This window comes from Hetaerina americana, unplaced genomic scaffold (genome assembly GCF_022747635.1).
Source record: "Hetaerina americana unplaced genomic scaffold, ioHetAmer1.1.p SCAF_8, whole genome shotgun sequence".
Lineage (NCBI taxonomy): Eukaryota > Metazoa > Arthropoda > Insecta > Odonata > Calopterygidae > Hetaerina > Hetaerina americana.
In genome coordinates, this window is record NW_027287427.1 from 36,869,449 (window position 1) to 36,894,052 (window position 24,604).

The 24,604-nt window shown below is 34.6% G+C and overlaps 1 protein-coding gene across 2 annotated transcripts in view; it reads left to right on the forward strand.

Moving 5' to 3' along the window:
- Positions 1-24,604, forward strand: part of LOC139698111 (transcriptional regulator ATRX homolog) — a 75,918-nt gene that overhangs the window by 48,609 nt on the left and 2,705 nt on the right. For both annotated transcript variants that reach the window (XM_071597026.1, XM_071597027.1), the window contains 13 exons: positions 1,071-1,234; positions 2,511-2,648; positions 6,029-6,204; positions 6,515-6,736; positions 10,662-10,863; positions 11,065-11,221; positions 11,334-11,573; positions 12,847-13,024; positions 13,416-13,586; positions 13,724-13,907; positions 15,700-15,797; positions 20,464-20,574; positions 23,375-23,645. In XM_071597026.1, coding sequence (XP_071453127.1) covers positions 1,071-1,234; positions 2,511-2,648; positions 6,029-6,204; positions 6,515-6,736; positions 10,662-10,863; positions 11,065-11,221; positions 11,334-11,573; positions 12,847-13,024; positions 13,416-13,586; positions 13,724-13,907; positions 15,700-15,797; positions 20,464-20,574; positions 23,375-23,645 — 2,312 coding nt within the window. The remainder of the gene's footprint in view (positions 1-1,070; positions 1,235-2,510; positions 2,649-6,028; positions 6,205-6,514; positions 6,737-10,661; positions 10,864-11,064; positions 11,222-11,333; positions 11,574-12,846; positions 13,025-13,415; positions 13,587-13,723; positions 13,908-15,699; positions 15,798-20,463; positions 20,575-23,374; positions 23,646-24,604) is intronic.

Sequence of the window (24,604 nt, forward strand, 5' to 3'; positions counted from 1 at the left end):
GTATTTTTTATTTATTAATACCAAATGCTAAATAAACATTCCTTGTTTGTCTTTAAATCCATTTAAGTGTTTAATTAGTTTGTAGATACCGTTAATGCTGTTGCACCTAATTTATTTAAGAATCTATGTTATCTCAATAGTTTCAGCCTCAACTTTGTGGAAGTTCATTTTAATAAATGAAAAAGAAAAACTTTGTTCCAATCCACCACTTTATTTCAAGTACGACTCGAGTCGTACCTGAAATGAAGTGGTGGATTGGAACAAAGTTTTTCTTTTTCATTTATTAAGAATCTATGTTCTTAATAATTGTGTGCTACATATGTGAGCCATGCTCACTCATTTATTTCATTTTGTATGATATTTTTTACGGAAAGAACTACCAAAAAAGTTAACATTACCAATAAATTAAATGGAGATCCTGAAAAAACATAGTTTTAATTTTTAAAGAATTGATCAATTGAAAAATTTAAAAAGACATTATTTTGTTAATTTTACTGAATTCCACCAACTAGTCATTTCTTAATTTCCTCAAGAATTTTATTGAGCATTTCAAATATTCTCATCTTTACTGAATCAAAGTAGTCATACTTATTTTGTTATAAAATTGGTTATCTCCGTTGTCATAATTTTTATAGTATTATATGCCTTTGATAATTTACAGATTTTTAATTATCAGTAATCAATTAGTCTAGGTGGATTTTTAATAGACTTAGATGATAATATCTGACTTTTTAAGACCTGTATAACAAAACATTAAGTACCAATACATCCTGCATTAAAGTAAACCTTATTCTAATGCCACTTACTTTCTACTTTTCTCTGTAGCATCCTATATGTATAATGATTTCCTCTCATTAACATTGCAACAACTTCTTTATTTGTTTTCCTCCTTTTTCATTTTCTTCCTCCCAGTTTGGTAATTTGGCTATTTTGAATACAGTTTGAATTGAAAGTAGTTGAATACATTAATGAGTATAAAATAATGGCATAAATAAGCTTCTTTAATGCTTGTGATTTGTGTCTTCAAGGAACATATTACTGTTAATTTAGACATTTTCTCTCCTTTTTAGGTATAAAGCAAATGTAGAGAGGATGTACCAATTAAAAGACTGGCAAAATGATGGAGGGGTAATGGTATTAGGCTATGAAATGTACAGAAACTTATCAAATACCACCAGTAAAAGAGTACGTCAAAAGTTCCAACAGGTGTTCAAGTCCACCTTAGTTGACCCAGGTGTGTGAACTACTTTTACAATAAGTTAGAATGTATTAACGTGGAATATATGTTATATAATAGTAAATTCCATGATTGGAAATGCAGACCAGTAATTCCAGTACAGAAATATAGTGATAATTATCCTATTTTACTTATGTTGAAAAGTCCATACTTAATACCCTTGAATAATTTCTAATACACAAGGCATGCTCATAAAGTAAGGCTCATTGCTGTTACCCCTGCCTTTTCAGACAAACTCTCCTCCTCAACTTATTCCCATGAAACACAATGCAAGTCCATAAGCTCTTCAAGAGACAGCTTTTCCTTGTTCTTGAGGATAGTACAAATTGTTGATGTCAGCCCATTGTATATGCATGATAGATCAGCTACGCTGACACCTCTCTTGCTTTTGAATGATTTTACTTTTTATTTCTATGGTTAATTTTATTCTCTTTTAACTATCATTTTGCGACTTTTTCTTGTGAAACTATTCTCAAAATATTATTGAACTGTGCCCAAAAAGTCACAAATAATACGCTTGAACACAAGTTTGGATAAATGTGCGATTACTAGCAGCATTATGATAGTAGTGGAACTTGATGAAGTTTTCTCGGGTCTTCCACCATCATCCCTGTCTTTATCTTCATCATCATCCCTGAAGACGATGCACGAGTCGGGCATCGAAACGTCGGCCAACATGGAACCCCTGACCCAGTGGAAGACCCAAGAAAACTTCATCAAGAATATATGCCGGGAAAGCACCAGATCTTACGTCAGCAGTGGAACTTCTGCTAAACACAAATGTAAACAGCCGGCACAATCATTCAAGGCATATATTCCTCTCCTCGTCACTCAGTATGTGATAGTCGCTTGCTAAGCGAGTTATTCTTTGGCACAATATTTTTGCTCACTATCTCAGGTGCTCGTTAAGCGAGGTTCCACTGTATCTCATTTTAACCAGAAAATAATTTCATATCAGAACAAGACAGGTGGAAATCAGTATTTTCAGAATACACAATGCAAGGCAAATAAAAAAATTACATGACATACGTCACTAGAAAGTGTCCAGTGCTTATACTATTCCAATAAAAAAGTCAAAAGCGTATTACAAAAACCGCAATTATTTAAATATAGCATGGAGCTTGGGTATCAAGTTGTTGAGGGGAGAATGTCAAAATATGGTATTGGTCAGTATCATAATGCCTCAATTGTCTTTTGACTGAGTGTTTCATTATTTTGTCCCATAATTTTCGCTAATATGTAGTATCAAATGGATATCTTTTTGATTTCACAGGTCCAGATTTAGTCATTTGTGATGAAGGTCATCTTCTAAAGAACATAGCATCTGCTCTATCGAAAGCTGTGAACTCCATCAGGACAGCAAGGAGGATTGTGTTAACAGGCACACCTCTACAAAATAACCTCAAGGAATGTATGTATATGATACCCATAAATTCATAGACAGTAATTATGTGATAACTGTGAATTTAAAATGTTGTAATTTAATGATATAGCAAATTTAAAACTCCATATTTTTATTATAAATGACCAATTAACTAAGACCCTTAAGGCAAGAGCTGGTGATTTACCGTTATTGTGCTGTACTCCTTTGCAACTGCCTTCATTCATCTATCCATTGAGCCATCTGTCAGCTGTCTCAATCTTGGCCTTGTTATTCACTGCACATTGTGCATAACTCCAGTTATGTACAATGACTTACGATATTTTTTTAAGTATCATATAATAATAGTACATTAAATTTGCCCAAAGATCATATTACAAAATACTAGGTGGATTGTTTATGTACATGATATAAGGCTTGTCAAAATAAAGTAGAATCCATGCAGACTCAATTAGAATAGAAAAATATGGTACTAACAAGTATATTAAATCTAGTATATACCCATGAATGGGAATATATCAAAAAAGGAATGTCAAAAGCTGCAAAAGAAACTATAGGAATGGTTAATAGGAAAAGGACAAGGAAACCATGGATCACTGATGAGATGGTTAGAAAGATTTATGAGAGAAGGCAATGGAAGAATGTGAATAAAGAGTTAGGTAGGATAAAATGCAGAGTTAAATAATAAATTGAGACAGTAACAAATAGAACAAAATTAGTTTGGTAGAAAATGCAGTGAAAGGATATGGAAAGTTTACAGAGGAAGGGTGGAATTGATGCGCTACACAAAAAGGTTAAAATACTATTGGGAAGTAAGAAAGGAAAATGTCTTTTAATAATTAGAGATTTACGGTGATAAAGAGAAACCCCTATGGTGTTTCACAGAAACATACTGCACACACTATGGTATTTTCTTCCTTCATGGGCACCTCAAAAGATATAATAGTACCCCTTACCCCTACTGTGTTCAAGTATGGCCACACCACCATTTTTACATGAAGCCTGGCTAGATGAGGACACTAAAGAGTGATTTAAAAGAGGGATGCCCCTTAATTTTTTAACCAACATTCTCAAATGCACAAAATATCTGGTTCGCACTCATTGATGGCCATTTCTGACCAGTTTATTTTGTTCCTTAAGCATTGAATACTTGCAATTATAAATGTCTATTTTTGTCTAATCCTTTTGAGGAAAACAGATAAGCTTTCATAGAAAGTACCTCCTGACATACACATGTTGGGGCCAAAATTCAGGACTTTCCAGTGAATATTTTGAGCCTTCACCATCGATACTTAAAAGGAGGAGTAGGTACCTCTAGACACCTTCAACTGCTCAATCCCCAAGTCTCTTTTCCTGGTATTTTGCCCATGGTATACTTTTTGACAACTCCAATTGTCGGGTCATCTTTATATTGCCAATGATGCATTCAGGGTATAGTACTGTAAATCCTAACCATATTCTAGAACTTGGCTTATTCATAAAAAGTATCATTATCCAAAAATACTGGAAAATATGGACAATCTGGAAAAGTTAATCTTATTTTGATAAATCTGGTTTCATATGTCATGAAAATTATGTTACAAATTTTCATTCCTTTCATGAAAATTATACAACTGGTGAAAATAATTTCGTATGACTTCTACATAGGTCAAAGTAACATGAAATATGTAGAAAAGACTCAGGCCAATTCTAATCAAAGTAGTGCTGCTAAATTAGATCTCACTATGATACATACCTTATACTGCAAAATACTGAAGAACACCTATTAAATTATTGAATTGGAGTATATCCAGTGAAATGTAAATTCAAAAAATATAAAATCATTTAAAAAATTCTTATTTCACTTTCTTTTCCTTTTTTAAAGAGAGACGACAAAGTTGTCTTTTGCATGCTTTTGCCTAACTTCCAAAATTATTCGTATAGTATAGTTGCTTGAATGATCCTGTAAAGGCACAAATAGCACAATATGATTTTTATCTACAATATCCTGAGCTATTACTACTTCGGTGGAAATTTGCCACCAAAATTCAACCTCAAACAGACTAACTCACTCTAACTAACACAATGTTACAAAAAATGTGAACAAATTCATCAATTAAAATTTCATTGTTAATTATCCAGCAAGCCCATACAAAATTTTACATTGTTGACCACTTCCTCATTTTCATCACTGTCACATACTAGTTCAAACCATGGCCTCTTAAAAAAATATTCATTGGCAAATACGGAAATTTTCTTCTCTGTCTCAGTCATAATGCTCCATTTCATGAAATCTCACTTTAGCAATTGAATATTTCTGTAGTCTTCCATCTATCCTACTCAGAAGGTTGACTGATAGCTATCTGTGATAATGCCAGTTCACTAATGAAATACATACTCATATAACCCCATGATTGACAAGCTGCAATTTGCTCATGCAGTTGGTTGAGAAACAATTTTCACACTTTGCAGGGTCCTGCCTTTAACAGTGTGTAAAGGGCAAGAAAAGAATTAATTTCCTGTTCTTCGATGTAATGCATGCATCCACACTAGTTAGCCACTGTATTATGTAATTATAAAATAGCATTTCTAACTAATCTTCTTTTCCCCCATGGCATCTCTCTCCTTTCACATGCTGTTTGCCATCTGGCTACAGTTATTTTTGAAAAAATTATGAAATGCAAGAAAATTGTCCATCCCCAACCACAGGACTTCCTGAATCCATGCCAGTTTTGGGATCAACTGTCCTCCTCCTGGACAGTTGATCCCTATACTGGTATTAATTTGGCTCATGCTTCAGTTAAACAATTAAAAACAACCTGTTCCAGGTCTTTAATAATGCATTTCCATAGAAGTTTTCTATTGGAACTCAGTGCAGCTGCTTTGAAGATGTCAAACCCTACTCAGCAGTCTTTGAGTAAATTGATGGCCAAATAGCTAAAAATCTCATTTAATATTCAGCCAACATTGTGCATCTACCGGCTGCAATCTGCCCAGATAATCAAGTGTGCATTTTGCCATAAAATGCTAATTTATTGAATAGTTTTGAATCTACAAAGCCTTCTATAAACACTTTCACAGGTTCAATTTGTGACAGTAAATCAACATTAAAATTGTTACTGATACTAATAAAAGCACTGGAAGGATATGTTTTCACTCAACTTGGTCCATAGTACTAAAATATATATCAGAGAAATGAAGAAAATTAATATGAAAAAGGCAGATTTTCATCAATAGCTGTGCATCATTAACAAGTTGTAACAATTTTAAATGTGATACCAAATTTCAATTAACCAAGAATTTTATAGTTTTTCCTGTTTATATAGATAGCTTAAAATGTATCTGGTGTTTTGTAATGTTCATATTTAGTGGTCTCCTGTAAAGTTGAAGAATATTAACTAGTGTGTTTAAAAGTGATTGTCCTGTTTCAGATCATTGTATGATTCAGTTTGTGAAACCAAACCTCTTGGGAACACACAAGGAGTTTCTCAATAGGTTTGTCAACCCGATTACAAATGGACAATTAGCAGAGTCAACTCCTCATGATGTGAAAGTGATGAAAAGAAGAGCTCATGTTTTACACAAAATGCTTGAGGGATGTGTTCAGGTTTGGCAATTATTCCTTTTCCTTTATCCTTGATTCCATCATAAAGATCTGCTTGCCTTATTTTTAAATTAATGAAAGAAAATGGTATCCATTCAATTTCAATGATAATTTATTGCTCCTTGTACACTTTATTTTAATCTCCACTAAGAGATAAATCAAATGAAGGAGCTATTGGTAAATCTGTAAAGTATTCATTTGAAGATGTGGTGACCTTAAAGATGATTCACTTGGAAATTGTTTATCTTGGTCAAATATTAGTTAATACGATTTCATTTTCATTAACAATGCATCCGTCTTTTTGTTTTCATAGAGACGGGACTACTTGGTATTAACGCCTTTTCTACCGCCAAAATATGAGTATGTTATTTGCATACAGCTTACTGAATTACAGTCAAAATTGTACATTCACTATCTACAAAATTTTGTCAAAGTGGGAGGGGGGACAACGTTATTTAATGATTTCCAGAACCTTCAGAGGATATGGACTCATCCAAGACTTCTTAAAATAAAGGCTGACATTGATGAAAAAAAGGTAAGAAATTTTATGAGCCAAGCGAAACAAAGAAGTCAAGAATTGCTCTTATACAATGAAAGGTATTGGTCCTGTAGTTAATTTATTGAGAAATTAAATTAACAAAAGATTTTAATTTCTAAATTCTTGCATTAAGAAGTGTCAGATTTGATTTTATATACTATTAGTCTCTTTTGTGGTCACCATTTTGTGTTCAGCCCTAGTGTCTTTTCTCATTACAAGGCCACAGTGTCATCAATTTTTGACAGGATAACTAGGGCATTCTTGCTAGCAATGAATGAGGATTGAAGTGTTGAATTTCCCTATCCTTTAGTTGTTTGTCATAATGGATTCCAATGAGGAAAATAATTAGTTGCTTCAATGTTGCCATACTCAATAGAGTTGTTGTCACGACACAATTATTTTAAATGACTACCCCAATGGGATCCAATGGTTTTTCAGTGATAGCAGATAGCTTAGGGGACATCATTAATCCCAAGTCATTCCATCATGTTGAGGGTATATTTTATCAGAACGGACAATTAGAATCGAAGCATGATAAATCAAATTTCTTTTTCCCTAACCTGTAGATATCCAATCTTCTATGTACAACGTATTTCAAGGAACACAATTATGAAGAAGGGGAGGTTCCCCTCAGTAGGAATGTTGCATAAGGATAGGAGGTGAGGTGAGAGAATGCTAGAAGAAGTACTGAGTTCATTATGTTCATGGTGATGACAAATTTTCACAATTCACTTGCAAAAACATGTATGTGGCTTATAATGGGTGGATATCATGATCTGATAATTGTATTATTACTCATTCCTTCGAATGAATTAATATTCCAAATAAAGGTAGATGCTCCAAGAATACATGTCAATAGTGAAAATTCTAATGTGGCCAACGTATTTGCACCACCCTTAGATTAAGATTAGTGGTATTCCTCTTGATGAGGGCCCTTTAATCATATATGTACAGTCACATCAGCTCTGGGAGATTCTTAGATGTCTACTAAGGTAAAATTTCCACCACCCTAGTAAACCACCCTTAGATGATTTGTCTGATTTGACTAATGATTTAAGTCTGGACCAATCAGCCTCTGCATTCAGTACGCCATCTCCTATTTCATTTATGGGTTTGCCTTTATTACCAGCCATCCAGGAAAGTTTCACCTTATTTCATGGACCTATGTCATTAAGTGCATAATGACACTCCTGTAGTAGATACAGTTTGCACCATAGAGTTATGATCTTTTTTGAATGCTTTTCTGCCTGTAAATATAAAGATTGGCCTTCCATCATGTGAATAGTGTATGCATTGACCATTATCAAATATAACTTGGCCAGATATTCCGTAACATATATTTCCAAGGGAATTGAGATCCTTCTTGATGGATTGCTACCATGCTTGCCAGCTCCCAACAGTCCTCATTTCCTGGATCCATCAGTGTCCTGCTTATCAGCCCAATGTCAAATCTCTTTCATCCTTCATCATCCCACTTTTTCCTTTGTGAAAAGTGGGTTTGAAAGGGTGGAGCAGATGAGTTGAACTTGGGCCTTGATATCATGAACCATATCCCAACTTGTCTGTGATCAGAAATGATTAGTCTCTTACTACTGTCCCTTATACTTTGGCAGATAGCTGGTGCCCTCTCTTACCTTTTTGCAGCCACATGTGGTGAAGTGAAATTGAGGAAGTTTTTCATTACTTTATGCTCTCTCCAGTTGAGTTTTGAGTCCAAAACAATCTTGTTAAACTTGATTGCTGATGTCTGTAAGACCCTACCCTTTTAAGATAGGGCCTCTTCACTTTTTTAAATCAATAAACAGTTATCCAAAGACCCAACCGCGAGTTTCCAAAGTGAAGTGAAACGTGCAGTGTCCAAGTGTAAGTTTTTAAATGCTAGGGAAAAATTTAGTTTAATCCAAATGAACCCCTCCGCCCCCAGTTTGTACGGACTACCCAAATTACACAAAAAAGTCATACCTATTCGGCCTGTCATCTCAGCTGTGTCCGCCCCTTCACACCTTCTGGCACGAAAATTAGACGTATTGCTCTGAGATCTCACAGGTTTTAAACCTAAATATGGAGTTAAAAACTCTATAGAGCTAGCCCGAAAATTGAAAGATATTGATGTCCCGGAAAAAGCGAGGCTAGTCTCCTTCGACATTAGCAATTTATTTACTTGCGTACCAATATCGGAAACTTTGCTTAGGGTGGAAGAACTACTCAAGGATTCCACCATTGCCCAAAATATCTCAGACGAATTGGTCCCCCTCATCAAAATGACAGTTAACCAGAATTATTTTAGTTTCAACCACACCCTTTACAGCCAAACGGATGGGTTAGCTATGGGTTCCCCACTGTCCCCCTTCCTAGCCGAAGTCTTCCTCAATTCTGTAGAAGAACATCTTTTTAATGCTGACAATCAGCATAACAAAAACGTGGGCTATTGGTTTCGTTACGTGGACGATATACTATGCCTATGGACCGGAACCAACCGACAGTTAGACTCCTTCCTTAATTTCCTAAACACTCTTCATCGGAATATCTCCTTCTCCATGGAAAAAGACGTCAACGGCACCATCAACTTCCTCGACTTGACAATCACAATTAGGGATAATAGACACGAATTTGCAATTTATAGGAAACCCACATATACAGACCATATAATTTCTAATGATTCCGCACACCACTTTTCTCACAAACACGCAGCCCTCCACTCCATGATCCACCGCCTCCTACACATCCCCCTTTCCCCCAAAAACTTCAAAATTGAACTCGTGAATATCACTAATATAGCTACCAACAATGGTTTCAACCCCAAACTAGTTGACACATTACTACGGAAAAAACAAAAAGCAATGGCCATAAAAAGCATTTTCGTATCTCAGCCCGCAGTATCTAAAGTTTTTAAGTGGTGCTCGATCCCGTTTCTGGGAGATCTTTCATATAGGATTTCCAACTGCCTACCCACCTCACTCAAAGCAGCCTTCTACCCACCCATAACCCTCTCCAAACTTCTAGCCAATGGAAAAGACACCCAGGATAGCCTTCTCAAATCAGGCATTTATAAACTGAAATGCGAGGATTGCAACAGCGTTTATGTCGGTCAGACCGGCAGGAATATCAAGTTACGAGTCAAGGAACATGCTAGGTGTCACAAAAATCAGAATAACAACTCTCTCTTCGCCAAGCATTTACTAGAATTCAACCACAGCAGTGACTTTGTGCCAAAAATATTACACACACTCCCAAAAGGATTAAAAATGGACGCTCTCGAGCAATTAGAGATTAGAAGGCACTTGGTGAACCACAACACGACACTTTGTAATGAGCAATTATTCCCATACCCCTCCCCACTCCTCTCCGAGAAATTAGCCTGGAAATGGTCAAAACAATCCATCAACGCACCTGCGAGCCCCCACCCCCCTCAAATCCTTCCAACCCTCCCCGCCCCCACTCTGTCCTGAGGGTATATATGCTTGCTCTGTCTGTTTTGCAAATTTGTACCTGATGATGCCGCAAGTCGGTGAAACGCGTTGTACCGTATAATAAAATCTGTGGAAAAGTACGAGTCTTTCTTTCTATTTTAATAATGGATATTAATTACTTCCACGAAGTGAAGCCTGAAACAATAGAATATATTCAATAAACAGTGCCATTTTGCTCTTTCCAAGTTTATCAATAATCGTAATCATATTCATATACATGCATATACAAACAGAAATCATTGGAAAAATGGCCACAATATGTTTATGAAAACTCAAAACATGTATGCTCCTTAATCTTAAATGTAGTTTTTTTTCCTAATAATTCATTATGTTAATATTATTTGTAAGTGCTTGACCTAGGTCTGATTTTCCATCAAAAGACCTTTAGTTAGAAGGGATTAAATAACTTAATTAACTTGGAACTCAAACTATGCTTATTCTTATTTGTGCAGAAACTGATGGAATCAGATTCGGAAGGCTCATTGAGAGAATTCATTGATGATGATACAACAGAACCATCTTCTTATGAAGAATCAAGTGATTCAGGAAAGAAAAAGAAAGGCAAAAACAGCTCATCATCAGGATCATCATCTGAATCTGATGTTGTTTGCATAAATGATGAAGATAAAGAGGAAAAATCAAAGGATTCCAAAGGTAATATCAACATAGTGCCATGAATTTTTTGCCTTCCGTAGAGTATTTTTCTTCTGTTATAAATATGAAGACTTGAGTATGTATTTTGGGCATTTTCAGAGAATCTTAATTTATATATTGTATAAAAATCATTAAATATTGACAAATATTCTTCACTTTGCTCACTGTTTAGCTAAAACTATATACCATTTACAATTACAGATGAAAATAAGAAGGAATCTGAAGAAGAACCTGTATCTACAAAAGAATGGTGGGAAAATTATGTTGTGCCTGAGGATTATGAGATATTAGAGCATAGCGGAAAGCTTGTTTTATTACTTGATATACTTCAGAAGTGTGAGTTGATAGGTGATAAAGTGTAAGTAATAACACTTGTATTTAAAATAATAAAACACTTGACTTTCTCAATGCTCATCATCACATATCATTGTTTAATGAATGTTAATAATTTTTTTCCATTTTTTTGGCAGGTTGTTATTTAGCCAGTCATTAGTCTCTCTTGATGTCATTGAGCACTTTTTGGGGGTGATTGATGATCAGACTCAAAAAATTGGAAACAAGCATGTAGAAGATTCCGAAAATTCAGAATCAACTCCTAAATTTATTGGTTCTTGGTCCAAGGGCCTTGACTACTTTAGAATTGATGGGTCTGTGTCTGCAGAAAATCGTAGTCTGTGGTGTAAGCATTTCAATAAACCAGAAAATATGAGGTAATTAAGTTTCTGTCTGCAAGTAATATTTTTAGTTTTTATTTGTCCATGCCATTGAAAGCTTGTCCTTGGCATAGAGCATGCACCTTTAATTATTCAAGACAAACAAGCATTGATATCAAATTAATCCTCAAGGTGGGAAAATTACTAAATTTTTTATTGTCAAAAGTTGGAAGGGTTAGAAAAAGCCATTTTGATAAGATTGATTCCAGATCAGATTCATCCGAATGACGTCTCGGGGAAGAGCGGAGAGGACATGTGTGGGGGAAGGGTAATAGGAGGAGAGGTGGGGGACCAATAGGAAATGGACAATGGCATGGGAGGGGATATGTAGGCGGCTATTGGATGCTTTCAGTGGGCTTGATTCAGCCCGGGAATTGTAAATGACTGGAGCGCCCATATATGCACCATCTTTTGGGTTCTCACCTCTATGCTACTTGCAGAATTGGGAAGAGTTTCAATCACCGAAACAGAGAAGCAGTCATCGAAAGATTGGTTATGTGAAGCATTGTGAATAGGAATGGGATAATTAAGGAAGATGGGAGATGTGATTGAATAGCAGTGGTTATTCATGGGGAAGGAAAGGGTGGTGGTACTTCACCCACGTAGAAGGCAGGGCAGAAGATACAGGAGAGGCAGTATTTAATGTTTTTTGAGGTGCAGGTGATGTCAGGTTGGGAATTGGTGGTAAGGCAGGTGGTGGGTCTTAGGAGATCGCAGCATTTGCAGCATCGGCGGTTGCATGGTTCGGAGAAGAGACAGGGGTGCTTGCAGGTGGTTTTGTCGACTTGCAGATGTCTTGAAAGTTTGACAGGCATTTAAACAAAACTGAGGAACAATGTGGGTATAAAAGTGATGTGGACTGACTCCTATTAATAACATATCACATGTTTTTATATATTTATGCATTGCCAAAGAGCATTATATTTCGAAGATATATACACACATAAAAGAGGGCTAAAAAAGCTAGAGCATCACTGGAAAAAGGGTATTGACTTAAAAGGAGAATGAGTTTAAATATAAATAAATTTGAAGAAAAAAATCTCATTTATTTGTTAGGTTGAAAACTTTTCAGACTGCCCTCGTGCTTGTATATAGGCCTCCATAGAAATCACATGGCAAATGTAAACAGACTTGCCTATATTTGCACACAAATGTATATAAGATTTTGTAAAACATAAGGTTAAGGGTTTTATGTAGTTTTGTTGGAACAGTATAATTTTTTTTCTGGATTTTTTCCTCCAGTTTTTCAAAGGTTCTTTTCTTTCAACAGAGCTCGATTGTTCCTGATTTCCACTCGTGCTGGGGGAATGGGCATAAATTTAGTGGGAGCCAACAGAGTTATTTTGTTTGATGCCAGTTGGAACCCTTCAAATGATCTTCAAAGTATTTTCAGGATTTATCGTTTTGGTCAAAATAAACCATGTTATGTTTATAGATTCCTTGCTCAGGTAAATACCAATGTTTGGTTGTAATGTTTTAATATTTTTCCTGACTGCATTTTATGTTATGTAATTTTTTTGAATGCATGATGTTCGTTGAATATTGCTTTATAAAAAGATTAATAAGAAGAAGTAGACTGAGCATTTATTGTATTTTTGCAATCATAATCTTGTATTGGAAGAGTAAGCTATGTGATCAGTTAATTTTCAGTAGTGGATCATAAACTTATGTCTTTGCCACCCAGGGGAGGTAGCCTTTGTTTTTTCATCTTGAAGGATATTTTAAGTACACCGGTGCTATTTGTGTGTGATGAATCAAATTATTTCATTGTTATTCATAAAGATACGATTGATCAATTTATAATTGGCCTTTATTGACCGATTGATAATTATTTTTCAGGGCACAATGGAAGAAAAAATATACAATAGACAAGTTACAAAACTATCTTTAGCATTGCGAGTAGTTGATGAGCAGCAGATAGAGAGGCATTTCAATTTAGATGATCTTCAAGAACTGTATAGGTATGAGCCACAGGTGAAGACAAAGAGGCCTACACCCATGCTACCGAAGGTATTGATTTCATCAACTAAATAAATAAATTTAATAAATATCATGCTATTCCTCGTTGAAATAAATGTTGGATTCAATTATGAATGGAAATTTTGGTGATGCTATCCTCTTTATTTTCTGAAATTACCATCAAATAGGATCGTCTATTAGCAGAAGTCATTCAGAAATATCCTGATTTAATTGATAATTATCATGAGCATGATTCCTTGTTGGAGAACAAAACTGAGGAAGAATTGAATGAAGAGGAAAGGAAGGCAGCATGGGAAGACTTTGAAAATGACAAGAAAGGAAAATTACCTGAGAATAATATGACAATGGGTGGTAAGTATTACCTTTTCTTCCAATTTTATTTTATCTTGCCTGATTTTCTTATCATTTTCATTATAACAATCATATACCGGTTTTTAAATACATGTTTGCTGTAAAATGTAAAATAATTGTTAAATATTATCATAAAATGAAGAACAGAATATCATAAACATTTTGAAACTTTTTGCAAAATTAGTTTTTAAAATATTTAGGGGTAATTAATCCAGATGTTTTCATCAAACTCTTGGGGATATGAATGTGTATTTGTTCATGGAAAGTAATAAAAAGCTGGAACATGAGAATATACAATACAGTGCTCTGAAGAATGTCCCCAGCAAAGCAATAGAAAATATCAAAAGTTAAACAGAAGTGTTTTAATTTTACTCTTTGCATTACTTGAACCTTATGTAGCTTAACCCTTCATGAGCTGGTGTCACTTTGAGCGACATTGATGAATTTTGCCAAACATGCCAGTGTCGCTCAAGGTGACTTTTCACTATGGCCATAAATGTAAAACACAATATAATAATTCTTATTTTTATGATTTATTCTCTTCTTTTGTGCCTCATGATGTAAGTTTTGTAAAATTTCAGAGAATTATTGTTAATAATAATTTTTTTAATGAACTTTTTCTTTAATTCATTTGTCTTTAAAATATCCTGGCAAATCTCGCACAAAATGAAGGAATTATGCACTTTGCACTCAAAGGGCTAAGGTTAAGTTTATACATGTTACAGTTGTGCAAAACACCTTTAATTGGACATTTCACCTTACTATATTTAGATTACTCATCAATTTTGGTTAATTCCACTGAGAAGGCAGAAGATTGAATTGGGCCATTGAAGCCATAATCAATAATGATGTTAAGGATTCCATGAGCATTACAGGTTAATGTGTTGAAATTTGGAAAAATGCTATGAAAATATAATTAGGTCAACAGAATTCAAGGTTGTATCCGTGTTGCTTTTGCTGGTTAGGTGTGTTTACCAATTACATTATTTATTTATCTTTTTGGAAGATGAATGGTGAAGGGGTTGAATGTAATTTAATGGTTTGGTGCTTGACTTTAATCTAGCGAAAAAAAATTTGTTCGTGGAATTTCCTTTGAAATTATTATCTAGTGAATATATACTGAAAGCTACTAAGCATGGATTTTTTCTCATGGCTATTTCATGTTAGATTAATATGGACATCCACTTTACAATGACACTCAAACATTTATCCTGAAGAAGGATGAGATGTAGAATGCAACTGACTTCCAGTAGATATTTGATTCCGGGTCAAGTTGAATGACTTCGTTTTATGATGAACTTCCACATTTTAAATCATTAATTTATACCAGAGCATAGCATAGCCAGAGCACTGCATGCAGTCCTCTTTGTACCAAAACCCTCAGAATTATTGACCAATATAAGTGTCAAATTTTGGTAAAGTTTTCTCTAATTTGAAATTATTTTTATCAAATAACGTATTTCCTCTATATAGATCTTACTGTCATAATTTTCATTTCGACAGTTTTTTACTGTTTTGCCGCACAGATCTACTTTTATGCTCCTGGTTTGACAGGATTGTGAAGTATTTACTGGGAATTATGAATTAAACAAAGGAAATATTTGTATGCATCAAATAATGAATTTTTTAAGAACACTGACTGAGAATTACTTCCATAATTGATAGGATCAAATAGGGACACATTTTACTTCTTCTGATCAGTCTTTTCAGATTTTTTATTCTAAAAGCTGTTTAGTTTTGAATATAATATCTTATTATTTTCCGATTTGATGGTAGTGATAATTTATTTCAGGTATTGGAGCTTTTGGTGGAATGATGTCACAAATGATGTATGGTGGTGATATGTATTCAGAAAATACGCTTGCACTCCGTGAAGCAATTTTAGATATGGTAAGTAATTTTTTTTAAATGGTGTAATGTTTCCTATATTAATTTTATGTCCATCTTCAAAAATCATTAATCCAAGTACCTCTTGGAGGTTTTATGGGGAACAGATGGGCCGTTTGCAGGGTAATGAAATTTATGATTTTACACCTTATTAAATAAAATATATACGACAGTAAGATTTGGTCTGGGTTGGTTGGTGCCTGCCAGATTAGTTTGGTGGGAAATGATTCATGTAAAAAATGGTTGCCAGGTCTAGTCCTGCCTCAGGTTGACTGTTTTGTAAACTTTGATGTTTCAGCCAGCAGGTAATGAAAGAACAAGCTAAAAGTCAAGGGCTCAAACTCTTGGTTTATTTAAATTAATAACTGTAGAAAAAATGATAATTTGTTCATGAATAATAGTTTTATAATGCTTATTATATGAGGGTAATTAGAAAAGTTTTCAGAATGGAATAGAGATAATTGACTTACCTTGGTGAAACTTTTTTATTCTTAAATATAGTCTCCCTGTACACTAATGCACTTGGTCCAGCTATGCCCCAATGACTTAATCCCATCTTGAAAATTAGGTTCCTTCAGACCGGCAAAATGCCTGTCTAATTCTGCTGTTAGTTCTTTGTTTGAAGAGAATCTGCATCCACCGGAGAAAATGTTGAGCTTGGGGAAGAGATGGAAATCTGATTGAGCCAAGTAAGGCAGATGTGGCAACAATTCATACCTTCTCAGTTCACATGTTTTTGTCACGGCAGCAACACTTTTGTGTGGGCGTGCATTATCTTGATGAAAGATGACTTTCTTTCTTGCCAAATCTGACCCTGTTACGTGTATCTTTTGTTGTAGTTGGTCCAGGAGGTTAGTGTAGTATTGTCCAATAATTGTTTGACCAGTGGGAAGATAATCTATCTGCAGAATCTCTTTTGCATCCCAGAGAACTGAATCCATCACCTTTCCACCCGACTGTATTGCATTTGCTTTCTTTGGTGGTAGCGAATCAACATTTTTCCACTTCTTTGGCGGTTTTTTTGTCTTTGGGGTATAGTGGTGCACCCAAGTTTCATGTGTGGTCATAAACCAGCACAGAAAATCTTGTTGGTTGCTCTTAAAATGGGTCAAACATTGCTTAGAAATTTCCATTCTGATACATTTGTGATCCTGCATCAAGAGTCACAGTAACCATTTAGCAGATAATTTTCTCCTATCCAATTCCACGGTTAAAGTGTGATACAGGTATGTCTATAAGATGACATCCCTGTAGCTTCAGCCATTTCTTGCACTTTCTGTCGGAAATCCTCCTTGACAATTTTGTGCACTTTTGCAATAATTTCTGGGGTATTAGCACATTTTGGCCAACCACTACGTGGATCATCTAATAAGTTGTCCTGGCCAAATTTAAACTCAATTGTCCACTTCACAACAGTTGAATGTGAAGGAGCAGAGTCCCCCAGAGTGTTCTGTAAGTCAGCATGATTACCTTTGCTTTTATACCTTTCTTTACAAGGTATTTAATCACTGCTCGAATCTCAACTTTTTCCAACTTTACTAATCACTACATGGGAACAACAGAGAGGCATCCACACCACAGCTCTCTTCCCAGAGCCCAGACTCTGTTTACTCATAAAGTATTACCTGTTGCTATGACGGAAACTCCCCATGTTAGCGCTGACATCTGTTGATGATTCCAATAACTTTTCTAACTACTCTAATATAATAATGTCTTTAAAATATTTTTGCCTTATATTTCAATGGTATTTCTGCATTTTTCACTAGCCCATCATTAATTCATATACTCTCGAAAGTTAAACCAAACTTAATTTCAATTCCGTAAATGTTACAAGTGTTAATATTTTATTTTCCCCAAGATCATGTAAATACGTACCACCTCCAAAAATATTTAACCACTTCTCTTTAATTAATTTATAATTATTAAAAATTTATATTTATTGCTGTAAATAACAATTGTATATTACTAATTAAGCTTGCTTGAGAACTGATACAATTATGTATAGTGTATGATATTTTAATAATCTCTTTACGTATTCTAAATAAAATAATGAATTTATTTTTCGAACAATTTATCTAAATGGTAGTTGAACATGATTACATATAATATTTTTGTTTCGCCTCTTTTACTGTCTTCTTTGTTTGCTTAGAATGTAAAGACTGCTTATCCCTTTTTCATGCAATGGGTTTTATGTGGTAATTTTATGTTAATTATTCATAATAATGTGAACTATACCTGCTAACAAGAGCATGTTGTATCTGTCTTGAGATGGTATTTGTGTCCTTCATTCCATCATATTTTGCAGCCTGCATATCCCTGGTGTACTCTAATAGTTACAATACATGTTATTCTTGGAATAAAAAGAAAAATATTGCTCATGCATTAGGACTTGTAGTGTTGACTTGTTGGTAAAAACTGGCTGAAAAATACCTTAGGATCAAAAAACATGTATTGAATTTTTACTAGTGCTAAGGTTAAACCATCATAATGCATATATTCTAACTTTCGATGTACTCATATGAATGTTAATACATCTCTCAATAAATACTAACAACATATGATCATAGGTACAGTCTTCGTCAAAAAAACTGTCATGTTTAGTTTGCCAATGATTTTTTTTCTGTGCAAATAGATTTTTTTCATCCCGAGTTTTGTCTTTAGGTAAAATACTAAATGGATAATATTTTATGAAATGGATAGTGTAAATTTTATGAAATTTCTTTATTATTCTCTTCAAATGTTTTTATCGGCTGTCCATGTTTTAAGATTAATCCGACAAAAACCTCTGCTGTGATATCCTTTGAAGAGATAATAGCCATCTACAAAATGAGATCAGATAAATTTATAATCAAATTTGTGTACAAATATGTAGGTCACTAGAAAAAAAATTAAATCATTTAGAGGACCATTTCTCAAAGCCACGAGTCACTTCACAAGTCTTCGTAATTTTGCACATATTATGTGCAATGGTCATGAATGATGCAGACCCGTTGCCTGCCAACATGTAACAATATGTGAATTTGAAAGTTAGGTATTGAATTTATGACATCTTATGATTTATGTATTATTTTAGCTTTGAGAAATGGGACCAAGGTGGAAAGTTAATAGCACTCATATGTTTACTATTAGTTAGCAGTCATTTGTTCTCTGAAAAAACTAATCATGGACAGTAAACCCTCAATTATCCCTGTGTGGATTATGCATGCTATTTTCTCTTCTGAGCAAATATATAGTTATACTTTGCTACAAATAAATCATTAACTACGTATCTATACTGCATTATTTTAATTGGTATCATATGACAAAGTATGAATCTGTATCAGTGATCCTTTGTGAATATTTGTCCTTCACCGGTAATTTTTTTTTCCTGGCTATGGGATTGGTTGAGCTTTCTGATTGTGTTCTGCTATTCACTCGATGATAGTTTTGTGTTCTTGTAAAACTATAATTCTACCCTCATAAAAATGACTGAAAACCAAAAAGAATTTGTTTTTCCATTGCTAAATTTCCCATGTTAACCCATTTTTACTTAAATTATTTTTCCCCTTATATGCATCATGTGCTAGCTTCCCAGCTCCTTGCCTTCAAATACTATCATCCTTTTTAATGTCTTTCTCTATGCAGTTAAAGAATCATTCACTTCATTTCACCAGCAATTGCTGTTAGACAGTTAAAATCTGATGAACTGTCTACCAGTCAGTTTTGACAATTTTCCAGCATGCTGAAAGGGAAACCTAAACTATGGCACATAATTCTTCAGGCCCATTTTAATTATTCTGTACAAACTACTATCCCTTCTGACGTAGAAATGCTCAGTCTCAAGTCCCATGATACATCAGCAGATCAGATGACACTGTCAAAATAAGAGAGATTGACTGCTGAACAGATGGCTGCAAGATTTTATTTATCATTGCATAATTAATGACCTCAACACTAACATATGACTTCTCCCTTTTCCTGAATCTTGTTTTGCATTACTAGTATTCCCAGAATTACTTATGCATGCCTCATCAACAGAGTACATGGTGATATGTAGTTGTTCATTGTGTAAAATTCAAATCCAATTTTATTTTGTATAACATTTTCTTCTGATCTCTTTCTTTGGACCATGTGTTGATTATTCTTCTTGATGGATGTGTGGAGAACTTAATGTATCCACCTCAATAATCTTTTATTATTCTTTTGCTATTTGGAAATGGCTTTGTGTTATAATTTTTCATTCCATATACCTTGCCTGTAATGTGTTAACTCTTAGTTATTACTTAATTATTAATTTATATGAAAATGTATATTAAGATGTAAAAAGTATAATTATGAGATGCTGTTATCAAGATATTTGATGTAATATACCTACTTGCCAACCATCAGGTCGTGGGTAAAAGTCCGACCTGGGGCATATATATTTGTCAACTCTTAAGTGGCTTGGCCCCTGGGATTCCTGTTGAGTGCTTATTGAGATCCCAGGGGCAGGTGGCCCTCCAAATTTATCCAGGGAGAGGAAAGAAAGAAGTGTCTTGCAGTTTAAGAATTTCTTTGCAAATTGCTCTGCAAGTCAAATTCCTGAGATAAAATAACCCAAAAATGTTGATCTTTTACTAACATACCTATAGTGGAAAGTGTGATGTAGCTTGTATGAGCTGGGTCTTATAAAAATTTTCAATCTTTCAAGCATCCCAATGCAACCGAGGAGCAGATAACAACTGAGTTGAATCTTGCAGCAAACAGAATCAGCCAGTATTTTAATAATGCGTCTTACCCTCAGATGCAACAATTCTACAATGTAAGTTGTTGTTCATGAAGAGCATGTCATCATTTAAATGCATGCACACAAGTAAGCATCATGTACATGTGTGCATACTGTGTCAAAGTTTAATGTTGATTGAACTGGGAGGAATTTTTATAAAGAGGTGTGGGTAAGAAAAACACAATGAAATGTGGATGAAGAGAAAATAGATGTTAGTTCTCTGTTTTTTTATTCAAAATAATGGCAGCCTTACAATATTTACCATTTTATGCCAATTGGTGTTGGTAATTAAAGATTCAATTCAATGAACTACTTGGTATCTTATCCTACTCTTCAGTTGCCGAGAATTTGGAATTATTAGTGAATTCCAAGAGAATATTTAGTGGCATCTACTTTTAATCTAATATCATTATGTATAAAACAGCCATGCATCAGAACCTCCACAGAAGACCAACACACTACTTAAAGATAAAAAACATTTCGGCTCGATTTTCTTTCTATTTGTTAGATTTATTCCCACTTTTATTCTATTTTTACCTCCATTATACCAAAATTTTTGTTTAATAAAATGATTTGTAATCATATTGATAATTTTTAACCTCTATGAAAATGAAGGATTTTTCCACTAAATTGTAATCTTGATACAATCTGTGTACCATGAGAATCCCTGTATAACAGGCAATACCAAAGGTAGTTAATTGTCCAATGACTTGCATGTAATATAAATCTGTAATGGTGAAGACTATATTTTACCCTTCATGAGTCTCAACATTATTGGTGCTTCAAGGTATGCTTAAAAGCGGAAATAATTAATTTTTATGGCCAATTGCTCATTTTTTTCTACCATTTCAGTTTGCCCATTTGTAATTTCCAAGCATTTAGCACAGGTCAATTTACATATTTAGCACAGGTCATTTTAATTTCCTCAGGAGTTTATTTCAGTCTGTCCTGAGTTATTTCTCATAAAAAAGGCCATATTAAAACCAGGCATTACAAAATCTGCCTTTTTCAATTGATTTTGCCAGCAGAGGTCAGCGATCTAAGGCTAGGTACCTATAATTAAGGTGATATCAGGGTATAAATATGAGATATTCGAAATGTTTTTGATGGCTGACTAAGTTAGGTCAGAGGAAAGCATATATTGAAGGGCTGCCGAATTCTGGAGTCTAATTTTAAAAGCATAATAGAAGGATGAATCAGGAAACCTGTGATTTTGGCACCTTTAGCAGAATGAAGAAGACTTAAAAGCTGACCAGGCTAACAATCGTCTTCCCTCTTATTGTTAGATATATGTGGAAATGTAAGTGAAGCACACAGGTCCGTTCAGGGTGAAGGCTTTTGACTGAAATTCATGCATACATGTAGCATAGGTGAAGGAAGAAATTCAGCTCCCTCCATGGCTGTTTGAATGGCAAAAAGGGCAAGATATCTCCCTGCGCTGAGTGAATACTGTAAATTTAATTCTCCAGTCATAACCAACCAATTCGAGTCTTGTGCAGACTGATATAAACCACGGGATACCAACAATTTCACTTTGCTGACTGCTCAACAGGTATCTCCTTTTTTTAAGATCCATACCAGGTGAACTGAATCATTGCCTTTGTCAGTTTTATTCCTGCTTCAACATGTAGAGAAGAAATTGGAGTTTGGCAGAGATTACTAGGTTGTGGATGTTTTGCTAGTTAGTAAATATTGCTGTAAAGTATGGTCAGATAACACACATTTGTGGTAACATTTCACATATTTTCCATCTTCTTAAAGTGTAGAGATTAATTTGTTACTGTTCTTTAGGTTGAAGTATACACTTTTTCTGAATGGCTTGTTTTGTTAATTATATAGAATCTTTATCGTCCACTCAATGATTTGAATGTTTTTGGTTCAAGGTTCAAGAATAATTTTGGAAAATTTCTGTAACACTGCAACATGAGAGAAAAATCTAGGTTAAGAAAATGACTGTGGAATTAGTGCAACTGCAATCTTAAAGATTTTGTCTATATAGATCATGAAAGCCCAGCACAGTGTCCTAATACTGTTGCTTTCAGAGGTAATAATTAATAATGAAAAATACTATGAAGAATATAAATTACGGATCCAGGTGTGATGTGGTGATGTCCCTTAGTAACAGTAATTAATTATTTAATGCATTAAGAAGATGGGCTTAGTATTATGGGTGAACTTCTCTTACTATGTAGAGGTATTGAAGTGAGAGACATTAATTACTACATGAAATTGCCATCTTAATAGGTATCACTTAAAAGTCATACTCAAGGCAAAGCAGGTAAAAAAGAATTCATATGATTGCATCACCAAGGAAGGTAACCTAGTCAGTTAATATCTGTGTCCTTATTCACCAAGTTCCCTGAAAAGGAAACTCTCAATGCCATAAGAAGGCATCTGCACTTAGTGATTGTTTTCGAAAAGCAGTCGATTCCTTGGGAGTGAAAAGTGTAAATTATCTATGTAGGATGGTTTTTTGGTAATTGTAATTTATGTTTCAAGTTTAACTGATGAATTGATGCGCTGCTGTACTGTGTCATACCCTGTTAATTTATAATATACTAGTGAGCACTTTAACAATTTACTCAAAAAGATTAGATAAAATGTTGGGAAATCAAATTTTTATAGGAACTCTCAAATTCAAAAAAATTCAATTATTAAAAAACTAAGTAGTTCACCAAATTCCTGTGTCCTGACAAAAGGTCACTGATCATTATTATAATTATGCTAATGTTTTAACTTAGCAGTGTATAGTTGCTTTAAAATTAAATTATTATTGTGGCCAATGCCTAATTTTTTACACATGGTGCTTATTCTAATAATTTATTTTGTATTTTAGCCCTCAGCTCAGCAAATGAGACCAGCAATGAGCATTTACCCAAGCCAGGGTCCAAGGTTTCATCATCAAATGCCATTAATGCAAGCTCAGTATGGCCTTCAAAACTATTATCATAATCCTGTCATCCCATCATCATTAACAAACCAGGCCCGAGTGATGCCGCATATGGTTGGCAGCACCTCTCAACACATACCACAAGGTGTCAGACTTCATCAGGTGCAACCCCAAAGTATTCAGACAAACATTAATCCTCCGAGTAATAACACTGCTGGTAAGACCGATATTTATCTCCTTTGTAATGACCTATCACAAATTTACTCTGTGAGTAAAATGATAACCGTAGTAAATCTCAATAATTTTGTTACCTAATTTGACACTTTTATGTAATTTTTTTGTTACCTGATTGAAGTTGTAGGGAACATGAATGTAGACATTGTTTGGAGTGAGACCATCTTATAGCATGACTTTGAAGGTCTACCTCTTGATTCCTTGCAGTAGACTACGGAATAAACTCAGTTGTTGTACGTTGATAATTGTAGTATTAGTAGTATTTAGGGTAGGCGACTGACAGCTGAGGTCATTTGCACGTTAGGGTATGGACAGGAAAGGTTGAAGGGTGGAGAGAAACCCGGCGTCGACATTAGCCTACTCTTAATGAAAAGCACCAAGGGGTCCGCAGCTTAACGTCCCATCCGACGGACGGTGTACTCACCCAAAGTGCCCTCCACAAAGCACCTCAAGTAGGGATCGAGATACCTCTGAAAATATTCAACACCGTCGGGATTCGAATCCGGGCCTTCTGGGTGGTAAGCCAGTACGGTAGCCACCGCACCATCTCTATCCCCTTGATAATTGTATTCAGAGTATTTCTGTTAGGTGCAATATTTCACCAACTTGCTAAAATTAATACATAGATACATACTATTTAATGTGTGTGCTACACTCATTAGATATTTTCTGGACAGGTTATGTAACTTTTGGAGCTGATACAACTAATAAGAAAATTTGGGGAAGTGAGCCATTCATTTGGCAACATGACATACCATTATCACTATGAATTTGGCCTTTTTTGTTGGAAGATTGATGATTTTTAGCAATATGTTGGGAGGTGATACCAAGGAGCTATATAGAAATGTGGAAAGTGCTTTTCATCAATTATTTAGACATTGAAAGAGAATATGACATTGATGAGGATAGCTTAGGTCCAGGCTTACAAGATGGTATGATACA